Raw genomic sequence first — 14488 nt, 5'->3', positions numbered from 1 at the left:
AGAACACAGTCCTCCAAATATATGTAGATGTGTGCACCTACATAACACGACAATTATTTTCAGAACAGTGTTAAAAAATAGTGGAGACTCACATCCTCACATACTGTACAGTATTAGGGGGTAGCCATGTTAGTCTGTATCCACAAAAACAAGGAGAAGTCTGGTGGCACCTTAAAGATTAATAGATTTATTTGGGCATAAGCTTTTGTGGGTAAAAAACCCACTTCTTCAGATGCATGGAGTGAAAATTACAGATGAATGCATTATTATACTGACATATGAAGAAAAGGGAGTTACCTTACAAGCGGAGAACCAGTGATGACAGGGCCAACTCAATCAGGGTGGATATAGCCCACTCCCAATAATTGATGAGGAGGTGTCAATACCAGGAGAGGGAAAGTTGCTTTTGTAGGGAGCCAGCCACTTCCAGTCCCTATTCAAGGTATGGAGAGGTTTTAGCTGGGGGGGCTATACATGATGGCCAGTGGTTTTCTGTTATTTTCCTTGGAGGCCCTTGAAGAATTCCGCCTGGATTTCAACAATTTCTACCCCACCATCAACCTCAGCCTGGATCAGTCCACACTAAGAGATCCACTTCCTGGATACTACAGAGCAAATAAGTGATGGTCACATAAACATCACCCGCTACTGGAAACCTACTGACCGCTATACTTATCAATATGCCTCCAGTTTCCATCCAGGACACATCACATGATCCATTGTCTATAGCCAAGACATAAACTACAACTGAATTTGCTCCAATCCCTCAGACAGAGACAAACACCTACAACATCTTTATCAAGCATTCTTAAAACTACAATGCCCACCTGGGGAAGTGAGGATACAGACTGACAGAGCAAGACAGGTACCCAGAAGTCACCTACTACAGGAAAATCACAACAAGGAAAATAACAGAACACCACTGGCCATCACATACAGCCCTCAGCTAAAACCTCTCCAGCACATCATCAACGATCTACAACCTATCCTGGAAAACAATCCCTCACTCTCACAGACCTTAGGAGGCAGGTCAGTCCTTGCTTTCAGACAGCCTCCCAACCTGAAGCAAATACTCACCACACCGCAGAACCACTAACCCAGGAACTAATGCCTGTAACAAACCCCATTGCCTACTCTATCCTCATAACTACTCTAGAGACATGAGAGGACCCAAACACAGGAGCCACACCATCAGGGGCTCATTCAACTGCACATCTACTAATGTGATATATGCCATCATGTGACAGCAATGCCTTTCTGCCATGTACACTGGCCAAACCGAACAGTCTTTAGGTAAAAGAATAAATGGACACAAATCAGACATCAGGAATGGTAATATACAAAAGCCAGTAGGAGAACAGTTCAGTCTCCCTGCTCATTCAATAACAGATTTAAAAGTAGCCATACTTGAACAAAAAACTTTCAAAAACAGACTTCAAAGAGAAACTGCAAAACTAAAATTCATTTGCAAACTTAACACCTTCAATTTGGGCTTGAATAGGGACTGGAAGTGGCTGGCTCACTACAAAAGCAACTTTCCCTCTCCTGGTATTGACACCTCCTCATCAATTATTGGGAGTGGACTACATCCACCCTGATTGAATTGGCCCTGTCAACACTGGTTCTCCACTTGTAAGGTAACTCCCTTCTCTTCGTGTGTCAGTATAATAATGCCTGCATCTGTAACTTACACTTCATTCATCTAAAGAAGTGGGTCTTTTTTTACCAATAAAAGCTTATGCCCAAATAAATCTGTTAGTCTTTAAGGTGCCACCAGACTCCTTGTTGTTTTTATACTGTACATACAGAGCTCATGATTTCCATTCCTGACTTTAACTTCATTATTTCTGAACAAAATTTCTATATTAATCACAAAATTTTTGTTGTGAAACAATTAACGGTAATATACACACAACATACCTAATACAAATCCACAAAAGCAAAGAAATAAAAAGTTGCACCATCTAGCAGTATATACCTTCAGTTCCTCCATTCATAGGCACACAACTTACCACTACTACAACTATCCTACTACACAGCCCTCACACCACAGCCTTAACTCTGCCTTCCCCTGGGGATGCCAGCTTATAAGTATCCCCCTTTTATTAAAATACTCTCAAACATAATCAAAAAGGACATTTCCCAAATTTACTTAAAATTTTCACCTTTAAGCTAATAATAATAAAACATGACAAAATTTAAACCTAACCAGAATTTTTTAGAAAGCTAGAAGCAATAGCAAATATTAAATAATTAGATCACAGATTCAAAATTTCCATACACTGAGCCCTCACTCAAAAGATCTTGACAAAATGGCAGGACAGTGGTGGGGACACTCTTCTTGAACTTGAAATCAACTTTGAAATCTGGTGTCCTAAGACAACAGAAGTATGGCTTGTTTTGGGATTGGACACAGAAAGGAACAAATGTTCTTTGATAAGGAATATTGTCAGAGAAACTGTAATTTCATGAAACCTCAAATGGTTCATGTAAATATTCACATTTTTGATGCATCACTCAGATGTGATATTAGTTTACTCTTGGATCTGAATAGCTTCAATATTTTAAAATGTCTCCAAGACCACTCAGATCTGGAAAATGGTATGTCTTTCTATGATAGAGTTAAGTATAGAAGTCTTATTAAAAAGATTTTATAACCCGAAGTAAACAGGCGGGGTAAGGAAATCTATCATGCCCTAGTCACCACCTAGTTTCTTAAAGGAACAAATAATAAATGTTTCAGTCTGCGTTGAAGGAGTTGACAGCTGCTTGCCACGAACAGATAAATGTTTATGAGGTGGCCAAGGTGTGATCTGCACCTAGTTTCCCTTAAGCTTTGTTGATTTATAGTGAGTTCCTGTTGTAGACTAACTAAGCTCCGGTTTGCAAGCCATTTCCTTATTGCAGCTCTATGAATATAAGGAAGCATCATGCAAGGTAACTCTTTTCTAACTTCAATTTGAAATAGACCCTTTTTCATGCATGTTTACATGGCAACTACATGTCCATCATATATCCATCAGGACCAGTCACAGAGGTCTGACAATGGTGCTTTTGTTCTGAGCTGCTCCACATCCCATTGTACAATATGTTTTATTGTGATTAGAGTGTTAAAATGAAATGACAATGAAAATGCTACAGTGAGATAATAATAAATCATAGAAGCATGTAAATTAGAAATGGAAAAACAAATTAGGTCCTTTATCTTCCTACAAATGCAGGTCTGATCCCTACAACATATTTCTTAGTGTTATATTAAATACTTCTGTAATCTCTAAATTTCTAATTTACATGTATTATAACATTTATTTATTATTATTATTAATTATTAAAATTTAGTGTGCAATATTTCAAAAGTGTTTAGCATTGGTCTAATTTGATCCCCACTGAAGCCCATGGGAGTTTTTCCATTAACTTCAATGGGAGCAGAGCTCCAAGATTATAAAGCCAGAAGGGACCGCTGTGATCATCCAGTCTGACCACCTGTACAACACAGGCTATAGAACTTCCCTGAATTAATTCTTGTTTAAATCAGAGCATATCTTTCGGAAAAATATCCAGTCTTGATTTAAAAATGGTAAGTAATGGAGAGTCCACCAAAAGACTGCATACATTTTTGCTATGGTTATTATCCTCATTGTTAAACATTTGCACCTTATTTCAGTTTGAGTTTGTCTAGCTTCCATGTCCAACAATCAGATTTTGTTATACCTTCATCTGCTTGATTGAAGAGCTCATTATCAAAATCTTAGTCCCTGTGTAGGCACTTATAAACTGTGATCAAGTCAACACTTAACCTTCCCTTTAATAAGCTAAATAGAATGAGTTCCTTGAGTCTCTTACTATAAGACATGGTTTCCAATCCTTTAATCATTCTTGGGACTCTTTTCTGAACCCTCTCCAAGTTTATCAGAATCTTTCTCAAATTGTGGACACCAGAACTGGACATATGACTGCAGTATCATACGGGTTGCACCAGTGCCAAATACAGAGTTAATGTAACCCCCATACCCTATTTGACATTCCTGTTCATATATCCAAGGTTCGCATAGCACCTAGAGCTCATGTTCAGCTGACGATCTACTGTGACATGCAGTGTCATGCTTTTCAGGATCTAGACTCCTATACTCTACATTTTCCCTACATGTAATTACTTTACATTTGGCCATATTAAAACATTTCTTGTACCTACCTTACTAAGCAATCCAGGTCACTCTGTATAAGTGACCTGTCCTCCTCATTATTGACCATTCCCCCAACAAACTTTATTAGTAATGATTTCATGTTTTCTTTCAGATCATTGATAAAAATGTTAAATAGCATAGGACATACAACTGATCCCTGCAGGACGCCATTTGAAACACTCCCACTCAGTGATGATTCCAATTTACAATTATATTTTGTGACCTATCAATTAGCTAGTTTAATGTGTCCCATGCTAATTCAGTATTGCTATAGTTTTTAAATAAGAATATTATGAGATACCAAGACAAAAATCTAAATATATTACATCATCACTATTATCTTTATTAACTAAACTTGGAATCTCATCAAAAAATATCGTTAGTTTGACAGGATCTATTTTCCATAAACCCATGTTCATTGGCATTATTGATATCATCCTTCTTTGATTCTTTACTGATCAAGTCCATGTCAGCTGTTCCATCATTTTGCCTAGGATTGATATCAGGATGACAGTCCAGTAATTACCCAGCTCACCACATTTACCCTTTTGTTAAATTTGGCACAGCACTAGCTTTCTTACAGTCTTTGGCCTGCAAACTCCTTAGCCGGCTCACTTCAAACTCTTGGATGCAAGTTAGCTGGACCTGCTTGGTCAACACCAAGAACTTTTGAAAATCCTACCTTTCCTAGATGTCCACAAAGTTTGGGCCCCATTGTGCTAAACACTGTATAAACATGTAGTAAATGACAGTTCCTGATTTGAAGAATTTATAATCCAATGTTGCAGAAGAGACACTATGCTTAAAGTTAAGATAATATTTTCATTCTATAGCTCTGATTTTTAATCACACTTGTAGTGGCTGATGCCACTGAAGAGTATGGAGACATTTTTACAGATTATCGATATAATCTGTGAATTCTTGATCTGTTACAAGAAATTGTCTTGTTCTAGCAAGAATGAGTTTTGCACTTTTCAAAGATAACCATTATATCTCAGGCATGGATGTCCCAATTACCAGCACTTCAGTGACCTGCTCCACAATATGTTAGATGCTTCATTTACCAATCACCCCAAAGCACACGCTCTTATCCCCAGTCGTCCAGTTTCAGTGCTGTGGTCAAAGGCACAGAAGAGGATTTACAGCTGAGAAAGATCATAATAAAACACCTAGGTCAAATATAATAAGAAAGAAAAATTAAGAGTTTGAGTGGGTCTGAGGAGCTCTTGCAAATAACTCCTTATCAGAAATATAGGGCACCAGGAATCTATGAGGGAAGATATTTTTCTTTACACCTTTACAAATATGGAAGAAACATAAAGCAATAAATAATGTCTACAGAAAAACCTTCAGTAAGAACCATAAGCATCTAATTTCAAATAGCTCCAAAGTTTCCAAAATAATTTAATTCAGCTTTTATCTACAGACAAACAATCAGGCAAACAATTGATCTTTCAGGCAAACCACTTTTGTTAATACCGTAAGCAGATACTTAAACAGGTTTCACTGTAATGCAGTTAAATAGAAAAGGGGCACAAAAGGGTGAACCCTGTATTGTCCTAGAGTTGTAACCTCATGTGTATACAATTGCATGAGGTTGAATATCAATTGTTTCCACCAATCCAAGAAGTGAAAATGCAAACACTTGAAAGCATTTTATTGTGATTATAAAACAGTGTGGGGTTGCAATAGAAATTGACCAAGTCTATTTTTTGTATGCAAATGTTGTTGTAGCCATGTTCATCCCTGGGTATTAGTTTATTTTTTATTATTTCTGAAGGTTACTGTAGGACAATATAATTCACCCTCTTGTGCCCCTTTTATATTTAATTGCATTACAGTGAAACATGTTTAAGCATCTGCTTAAGGTATCAACAAAAATGGTTTGCTTGCGCAGCGAGGCAGTGTGGTCCCCTGCCACCTCAGAGAGGGACAAGCCCCTCTCAACACCAAAGTGGGCGCAGCCAGTGAGTCCTGCACCTGCCCCCCAGAGTTCAAGGTGCAGGACAGGAAGAATAAAAGTCAAACCCCAGAGCTCACTGGAGGAGCAGCCGCTGGAGAGGCCAAACACCTTCAGCCTACTCCCAGTTGGGAGACCCTGGCAACTGGTGGCGGACCCAAAGACAGGCCCGCCCAACCAACGTGTGACGTTGACCAGAGCCCAGAGGACTGCCAAGCCTGCCCCTCACCAGTTACCCTGAGGATCCCATGGCGCTTGACTCCCCAGAGGACACTATCCGGATCCAGGTACCTCTAGAGGGGGAGTTAGGAAGTAGCCCGGGGGCAGCCAACTCTAGTCTGGCTGTAGCCTATGTCAGAGCCTATGTCAGTGTGTTGCGACCAGGATCCCCACTCACTCAGCAGAAGGCCTTCTGCCTCTGCTAGGGCCCCGAGCTGGGATGCAGTGGAGTGGGTGGGTCTGCAGCCCCCTTGCCACTCAACTCGTGGGTGGCAGTCTCCCCCTCTCATAGGCCCCTCTGAGCTGAAAGCCTGGGCTGGTTGTTTACCTGCATTTGCTCAGCCCCTGTCCGAGGGCCTGAGCCATTGACTCTGTATTGCCCCACCCCAACCCAGGGCCTGGGCCTACTAATTATATAACTGTTTTCTCAGCCCCTATCTGAGGACCTTCGCTCTGGATTCACTATTGCTCATCGACCACGGGCTGGGCGTGAATAACTGTCGGTGTTTGTCCCTACTGCTGCCGTGGCAAGCGTCTCCCCTGGCTAGGCTAATTCCCTGTCAACAACTGGAAGGAAGTACCCAGGTGGTGTGGTCCCTTGCTGCCCCAGAGAGGGACAAGCCTCGGCCAAATCCCTCTACGCTTGGTGGAGAATGAGGGAAATGGTCCCCCAATCCCTGTAAGAAGGGTTCTGAGGAGGAACATGTCCAGGACAACCATGGATAAGGACAAGCTCATTAAGTTCCTGGCTGAGAGCCAGCAGCAGTAGCAGGTAACCCAGTTGTAACAGCAGCAGCAGCAGCTGGTCAAGCAGTTAGGGGCACAGCAGTCACAGTTGATTTTGGAGCTGGGACTCCAAAACAGGGACCACCAGCAACAATGCCTGCAGCAGCTGGCGACTCTGCTCCCCCATCCTGCGGAACCCCAGCCAGGAGACGCTGCTGGGCCATCTAGCATAGCCCCACTGGTCCGACTGCCAAGATGGGCTCCGATTGATGACCCCGAGGCCTTCCTCATGACCTTTGAGAGGGTGACATTAGTCATAGGGTGGGTCTGAGACCAATGGGCCACCCTCCTGGCCCCATATCTGACCAGGGCCATCCAAACCGTGTACCATGGCCTATCCACAGAGGAGGCATGGGACTACACCTGCGTAAAGGTGGCAATCCTAGATGCCTTGGACATCAGCCCTGAAACCTTCTGGCAGCTGTTCTGGATTCTGATCTACCCTATGGGCACCCAACCTCAGTTGGTGGCCCAGGACCTAAGGGAGGTGTGCAAGCGGTGGCTACAGCGTGAGAGGTGAACCCCAGATGAACTCACTGAGCAAGTTATTATGGAAAAATTCATCCACAACCTCCCACTGCAAGGATGGGCCTGGGTCTTCCACCATCAGCCTGCGATGCTAGCCGCCACCGTCACTCTAATAGAGGATTTCTTCACGGCTGAAGTGCTGTGGGGACCAGCAAGTCGAGCCCACCCACCAGGGCCCAAGCACCCTAACCTAAAAAAGAAGGAGAGCACCTGGACCAAACTGCAAGACCCTTCCAAACATCCAGAGGTGTCAGTTCAACAAGCTTCAGGGACTCCTGAGCCAGGGGCCAGGGGGACCAACCAAAGCCCCCCTCCAAGAACGTCTGCCCAGGCTGGGCTTCCAGAGCTCGGACCCTATTTCTCCTGCAGGAAATATGGACATCTGTAACGTGACTACACTGAGATGGACTGCAGCTTCAGTCATGTTTGCGCGGGAGAAACCTGTGCCCGACAGCCTCACCCCATCAAGATTACAGTGCCAGTAGTTGACAGGGATTGCCCGACCCTGGCCCTGGTTGATTCAGGCTGTGGCTAGATGCTAATCTGCCAAAGTTTAGGCCTCCCAGCTGACCCAAACCTGGGAATGATTCGGCTGCAATGCATCCACAATGATGTACGGCCCTACCCCAGTGCCTGAGTCCAGCTAACCGTGGATGGGGTCATGCAGCTGATGGTGGTCAGCCGCACTCCTCGACTAGCCTAGCCAGTGATCCTGGGATGCAATTGGCCTGAGTTCCCAGAGATCCTTCACTCAAATGCTGAGAAAGGCCCTGGGATCACCCCAGCATTGGAAGGGGACTGCCCAAGACCTGCTCCGAGGAGAGGGAGGAACCAGACCCCAACGGACAGAGAGAAGAGCCCGAGGACCCCCACCCACTGTGGCCTGACGTCAAACCCATGCTTAGCACTGACTTTTGCCAGGACCAAAGGGAGGACTCCACCCACAATCGAGCATATGAGCAACTAGCGGCTGTTGATGGGACCCTGATCAATCAGTCCCAGGCAAAGTGGTGGCCCCATTTAGAGTTGCACTGTGACTGTCTCTATCTGATGGAATGAGACCCCCACACTGGAGAGCGCCAGACCCAACTTCTCATGCTTCGATGTAACTGACAAGCTGTAATGAAACTCACCCACCTCATCCCAGCTGCAAGGCACTTGGTCCATGAAAAGACCTTCGCCCGAATTCTGACACGGTTCTTCTGGTCCGGTGTGCACCAGGAGGTGAGGAATTATTGTAGTTCCTGCCTAGAATGTTAGCTAGCTGTTCCCTCATGGATGCCCAAAGCCCTGTGGATTCCCATGCCCATTGTAGAAATGCTGTTCAAGCAAGTGACCATGGACTTCGTGGGCCTCCTTCCGAAAAGCATTGCCGGATTTCAGTATGTGCTGGTCAGCATGGACTATGCCATCTGTTTCCCCGAAACAGTACTGCTACGGAGCATCACTGCCCAAACATTTGTTGATGAACTTGTGAAGGTTTTCACCTGTGTGGGCCTGCCCTGGGAAATCCTCACTGACCAGGGCACCAACTTCATCTCCTGGCTGCTGCAGCAGGTGTGCAGCCTCCTGGGCATTAATAAGCAACTGTGCACCTCCATCTACCATCTGCAAACCGATGGCTTGGTTGAACAGTTTAATCGTACCCTGAAGGACAAGCTGCGCAAGTTTCCCCTAGACAACCTCTACACCAGTGGGATCAGCTATTGCCGTCCTTGCTTCTGGGCATCCGTGAGGTGCCCCAATCCTCCACAAAATTTCCCCTCTTTGAGCTATTGCAGGGGTGGCCAACATGAGTCTGAGAAGGAGCCAGAATTTACCAATATACATTGCCAAAGAGCCACACTAATACATCAGCAGCCTCCCCCACTAGCTCCCCACCCACTGGCAGCCCTGCTGATCAGCACCTCCCTCTCCCTCCCCACACCTCCCGATAAGCTGTTTCGTGGCATGCAGGAGGCTCGGGGGGGGGGGGGAGAAGCAAGGGCATGGCAGGCTCAGGGGAGGGGGCGGGCAGGGGTGGAGTGGTGGCAGGGTCTGTGGCAGAGCCAGGGGTTGAGCAGTGTGCACCCCCTGGCACATTGGAAAGTTGACACCTGTAGCTTCAGCCCTGGAGTCGATGTCTATACAAGGAGCAGCATATTAACTTCTGAAGAGCCGCATGTGGCTCCAGAGCAACAGGTTGGCTACCCCTGAGGTATTGTATGGACATAGCCTGTGGGGACTGCTGGACCTCATGCATAAGGCATGGGAGCAAGCCCCATCACTAACTCAAGGGCCACGTCTACACTACAGCATAAAATCGAAATTATCAAAACTGGTTTTATAAAACTGTTTTTATAAAATCGATTTTACGCGTCCACACTAGGGCACATTAATTCGGTGGTGTGCGTCCATGGTCCTAGGCTACCATCGATTTCCGGAGCGGTGCACTCTGGGTAGCTCAGTAAAAGAATGAGACCAATAACTTCGATTTCCGTCCACACTAACCCTAAATCAATATAGTAATATCGATTTTAGGATTACTCCTCTCGTTGGGGAGGAGTACAGAAATCGATTTTAAGAGCCCTTAAAAATCGATTTAAAGTGCCTTGTAGTGTGGACGGGTACAGCGTTAAATCGATTTAACGCTGTTTAAATCAATTTAATGCTGTAGTGTGGACCAGGCCAAGACCTCCTGAAGTATGTCCTCCAACTTCAGGAACGCCTCACTCAGGCCTGGTCCACACTACAGCATTAAATCGATTTAAACAGCGTTAAATCGCTTTAACGCTGTACCCGTCCACACTACAAGGCACTTTAAATTGATTTTAAGGGTTCTTAAAATCAATTTCTGTACTCCTCCCCAACGAGAGGAGTAACCCTAAAATCGATATTACTATATCGATTTAGGGAGCTACCCAGAGTGCACCGCTTCGGAAATCGATGGTAGCCTAGGACCATGGATGCACACCACCGAATTAATGTGCCCTAGTGTGGACGCATAAAATCGATTTTATAAAACCAGTTTTATAAAACCAGTTTTGATAATTTCGATTTTATGCTGTAGTGTAGACGTGGCCTCAGGCAGGAGCCCTAGCTCGGGAAAACTTGAAGGAAGTTCAGGCCCAAGCCTATAACTGGGGCATGCGGATCTGCAACTTCAAACCCAGTGATCAGGTCCTGCTCCTCCTGCTCTCAAGTGACTCACAGCTACCGGCCCATTGGCAAGGGCCCTGTGAAGTGGTCCAAAAAGTCGGGCCCATCACCTATGAAATCAACCAGCTCAACTAGCGCAAGAAAACTCAACGATACCATATCAACCTCCTGAAGCCCTGGCAGGAGCAAGAGGGCCTAGTAATTAACCCTGCCTGCTGGAGCCAGAGGTGGGCTCCTGTGCACCCCTGACACAAGACCCCGCTGGACCCCAGCTCAGGGGGACACTTACCAAGGAGCAACTTACGCAGACTCAGTGCCTCCTGCAGGCATTCCCATGAACCTTCACAGTCCAGCCAGACGACATGACCCTAGTTCATCATGCCATTCATACAGAGCATGGGGGTGGTGAACTGACCAGGCCCTTGCCGCACCACATGCAGCAAGTCATCAAGGAGGACGTACAGGCTATGCCAGACCTGGGAGTCATTGAACCATCACAGAGGGAATGGTGCAGCCTGGTAGTGATAGTACCCAATCCCAATGGAACACAGTGCTTCTGTATTGACTTCAGACATGGCAACGCCATTTCAAAATTTGGTGCATACCCAATTGCCTGTGTAGATGAACTACTGGGCCGTTTACGGAAGGCCTGCTTCCTCACACTCTTGATCTGAGCAAAGGGTACTGGCAAATTGCCCTCGACCCTGCCTCCAGGGAAAAGACCGCATTTGCCACCCCCACGGGCCTGTATCAATTTACTTGGATGCCCTTCAGCTTCCATGGGGCACCGGCAATGTCTCAATGGCTGAAGGACCGCATCCTCCAACTCCACCAAGACTACACTGCAGGATACCTGGATGATGTGGTTATTTAAAGCCACCATTGGGAGAACCACCTAGAGCAGGCAGCTGCAGTCCTGAGGTCCCTGCAGGCAGCCAGGTTGAAAGCCAATCCAAAAAAATGCCACCTGGGATGGCAAGAGACCACATATCTTGGGTACACCATCAGGAGAAGACAAGTGAAGCCCCTCATGGGAAAGGTTCAGGACCTGGCAGCCTGCCCACCACCCACCATGAAGCACCAAGTGCTCCAGTTCCTGGGATTTGCTGGCTACTATCAGCATTTTATTCCCTGATTCACATCCATCGCAGCCCCCTTAACCAGGCTTTTGACCAAAGACAGCCCCTGGTGTGTGGTTTGGACTCCGGAGTGTGAAGACACCTTTCAGACAATCAAAGAGAGTCTCTGATGAGAACCTGTCCTATATAGCCCAGACTTTCACTGGGAGTTCATCCTCCAGATGGATGCCTTGGAGGTAGGCCATCCTATCCCAGGAGTTTGATGGAGAAGAACACCTGGTCTTGCATATTAGCCGGAAATTGTTTCTGCAGGAGAAGAACTATGCCATGGTAGAGAAGGAGGCCCTTGCGGTGAAATGGGCTTGTGATGCCCTGCATTACTACCTCCTCAGGGGCCCGTTCACACTGGTTACCAACCATGCCTCGCTCCAGTGGCTGGCCACAATGAAAAATAATAATGCGAGAATAATGAGCTGTTACCTGGCACTACAGCCATATGCTTTTACTGTTCGCCATAGGACGGGTAAGGACCACGCAAATGCAGACTTTCTGTCCCACCTGGGAGGTATGGAAGAGTCTGACCCTGATGAGTGAGAGCCAGACTTGAGGGGGATGTGTGTAGAGTGGCGGTGTGGTCCCCTGCCACCCTGAAGAGGGACGAGCCCCTTCGGACACCAAAGTGGGTGGAGCCAGCGAATCCTGCACCTGTCACCCAGAGGTAAAGACACAGGACAGGAAGTATAAAATCCTAACCCCAAAGCTCACTGGAGGAGCAGCCGCCAGAGAGGCCAGATGCCTGCAGCCTACCTTCTGGTTGGGAGACCCCAGCAACTGGTGGCAGATCCGAAGACTGGCCCGCCCAACCAATGCCTGATGCTGACCACAGCCCAGAGGAGCTGTCAAACCTACCCCTCACCAGTTAACCAGAGGAGCCCCTGATGTTTGACCCCCTCCCCTATAGGACACCATTCAGACCCAGGTACCTCTAGAGGGGCAGTTAGGAAGTAGCCTGGGGGCAGTCGACTCTAGTCTGGCTGTAGCACTGCCAGAGCCTGTGTTAGTGTGTTGCGGACAGGATCCCCACTGACTCAGCAGCAGGCCTTCTGCCACTGCTAGGGCCCCAGGCCAGGATGCAGTGGAGTGAGTGGGTCTGCGGCCTCCCTGCCACTCAACTTGTGAGTGGCAGTTACCCCCTCTCCCAGGCCCTTCTGAGACAAAAGCTGGGCTGGTTGTTTACCTGCATTTGCTCTGCCCCTGTCTGAGGGTCTGAGCCATTGCCCCGCCCCTCCCAAACCCAGGGCTGGGGCCTGCTAATTAAATAGCTGTTTGCTCAGCCCCTGCCTGAGGACCTGAGCTCTGGACCCACTACTGCCCGTTGACCACAGGCCAGGGGTGAATAACTGTCTGTGTTTGCCTCTACTGCTGCCACGGCGAGAGACCCCCTTGGCTATGCTAATTCCCCATCAACAACTGGAAGTAAGTACGGAGGCAGTGTGGTCCCCTGCTGCCCCAGAGAGGGATGAGCCTCAACCAAACCCCTCTACAGTCTGATAGAAGAAGTCTGTAGCTAAACTTCTAAATAAATATTCTGCTCAGTTCCATGGGGTTGTTCACCTATACAATTGCAGTACCATAAACTCACAGCTATGAGTCACACCATTCATCAGTCAGGTCATAATGGACTCCAGGACAGGATGTCCATGAGGGAGTGTCTACACTCTGAGCTGGGGGTATAATTCTCAGCTCAAGGACACACAACTGCACTAGCTCTCATCAAGTCAGCTTGCTAAAGATAGAGCATAAAGTGCTAGCCATCCCAAGCGTGTACTCATCCAAGATGCTAGGCACATACTTGGGGGAGCTAGCCCTCCTGCTGCCAAGGCTACGCTCTATTTTTAGCACGCTAACTCAGTCAGAGCTTGCGTATGTCTCCTCAAGCTGTGAATTACACCCCAAGCTCTAACTGTAGATGTACCCTGAGAGTTGTGGTACACCAGTTACTTGTAGGTATTTGGTGGCGTGCTCTGCATACTACAAGCTCACAGGCAAGAACTCTAAATGTTCCAAGCTCTAGGTGCTACATTCCAGCCACTCACAAACTTGTATTGAATAGATGAAGTGTCTTTACTGGCGCTTGCAGGAAATAAATGTTGCAAATACCCTAGGCACAAAGAAGTCTCAATAGCACTTTGTACCACCAGGTAGCTTAGCTTTTATCACAACAAATTAGTTAAGGCCCCATTTTCCCATTTGCTCAAGACAATATTCAGTGATTGAGAGATGAGAATATTAATAATACAGTTATTATAGCCTATACTTATTCTGACACACTCCAGTGAGATGGAAGAGCTTATTCCATTATCAGAAAGTGTGTCCAGATTGGATAGCGAGACCCAGATAGAAACTGGAGAATGATCTGCAAATTTCCATGGGATTCACAGGGGTCAAGTAGGAAGTGGCCGTGGGGAAAAACAAAGTAACAGGAGCTCCAGGGGATCCCTCATGCCTCCAGCCTCTTCACCCTTTTCCCCCAGTCTACTCAGTTTGACCCTTTCAGCTCCCTGCCAGCAAGGTCTTGAGGCATCCAGCTGCCT

The 14488-nt window shown here is 46.5% G+C and overlaps 1 protein-coding gene across 1 annotated transcript in view; it reads left to right on the top strand.

Annotated features, from left to right (window-relative positions):
- The first annotated feature begins 8955 nt into the window (after positions 1 to 8955).
- Positions 8956 to 14488, top strand: part of MUC6 (mucin 6, oligomeric mucus/gel-forming) — a 160843-nt gene continuing 155310 nt past the window's right edge. The window contains exons 1-2 of the mRNA XM_050955973.1: positions 8956 to 9408; positions 12207 to 12417. Coding sequence (XP_050811930.1) covers positions 8956 to 9408; positions 12207 to 12417 — 664 coding nt within the window. The remainder of the gene's footprint in view (positions 9409 to 12206; positions 12418 to 14488) is intronic.

This window comes from Gopherus flavomarginatus, chromosome 5, assembly GCF_025201925.1.
Source record: "Gopherus flavomarginatus isolate rGopFla2 chromosome 5, rGopFla2.mat.asm, whole genome shotgun sequence".
Lineage (NCBI taxonomy): Eukaryota > Metazoa > Chordata > Testudines > Testudinidae > Gopherus > Gopherus flavomarginatus.
The sequence above is the reverse complement of the archived record's forward strand: the minus strand, read 5'-3'. Positions and strand labels throughout refer to the sequence as shown.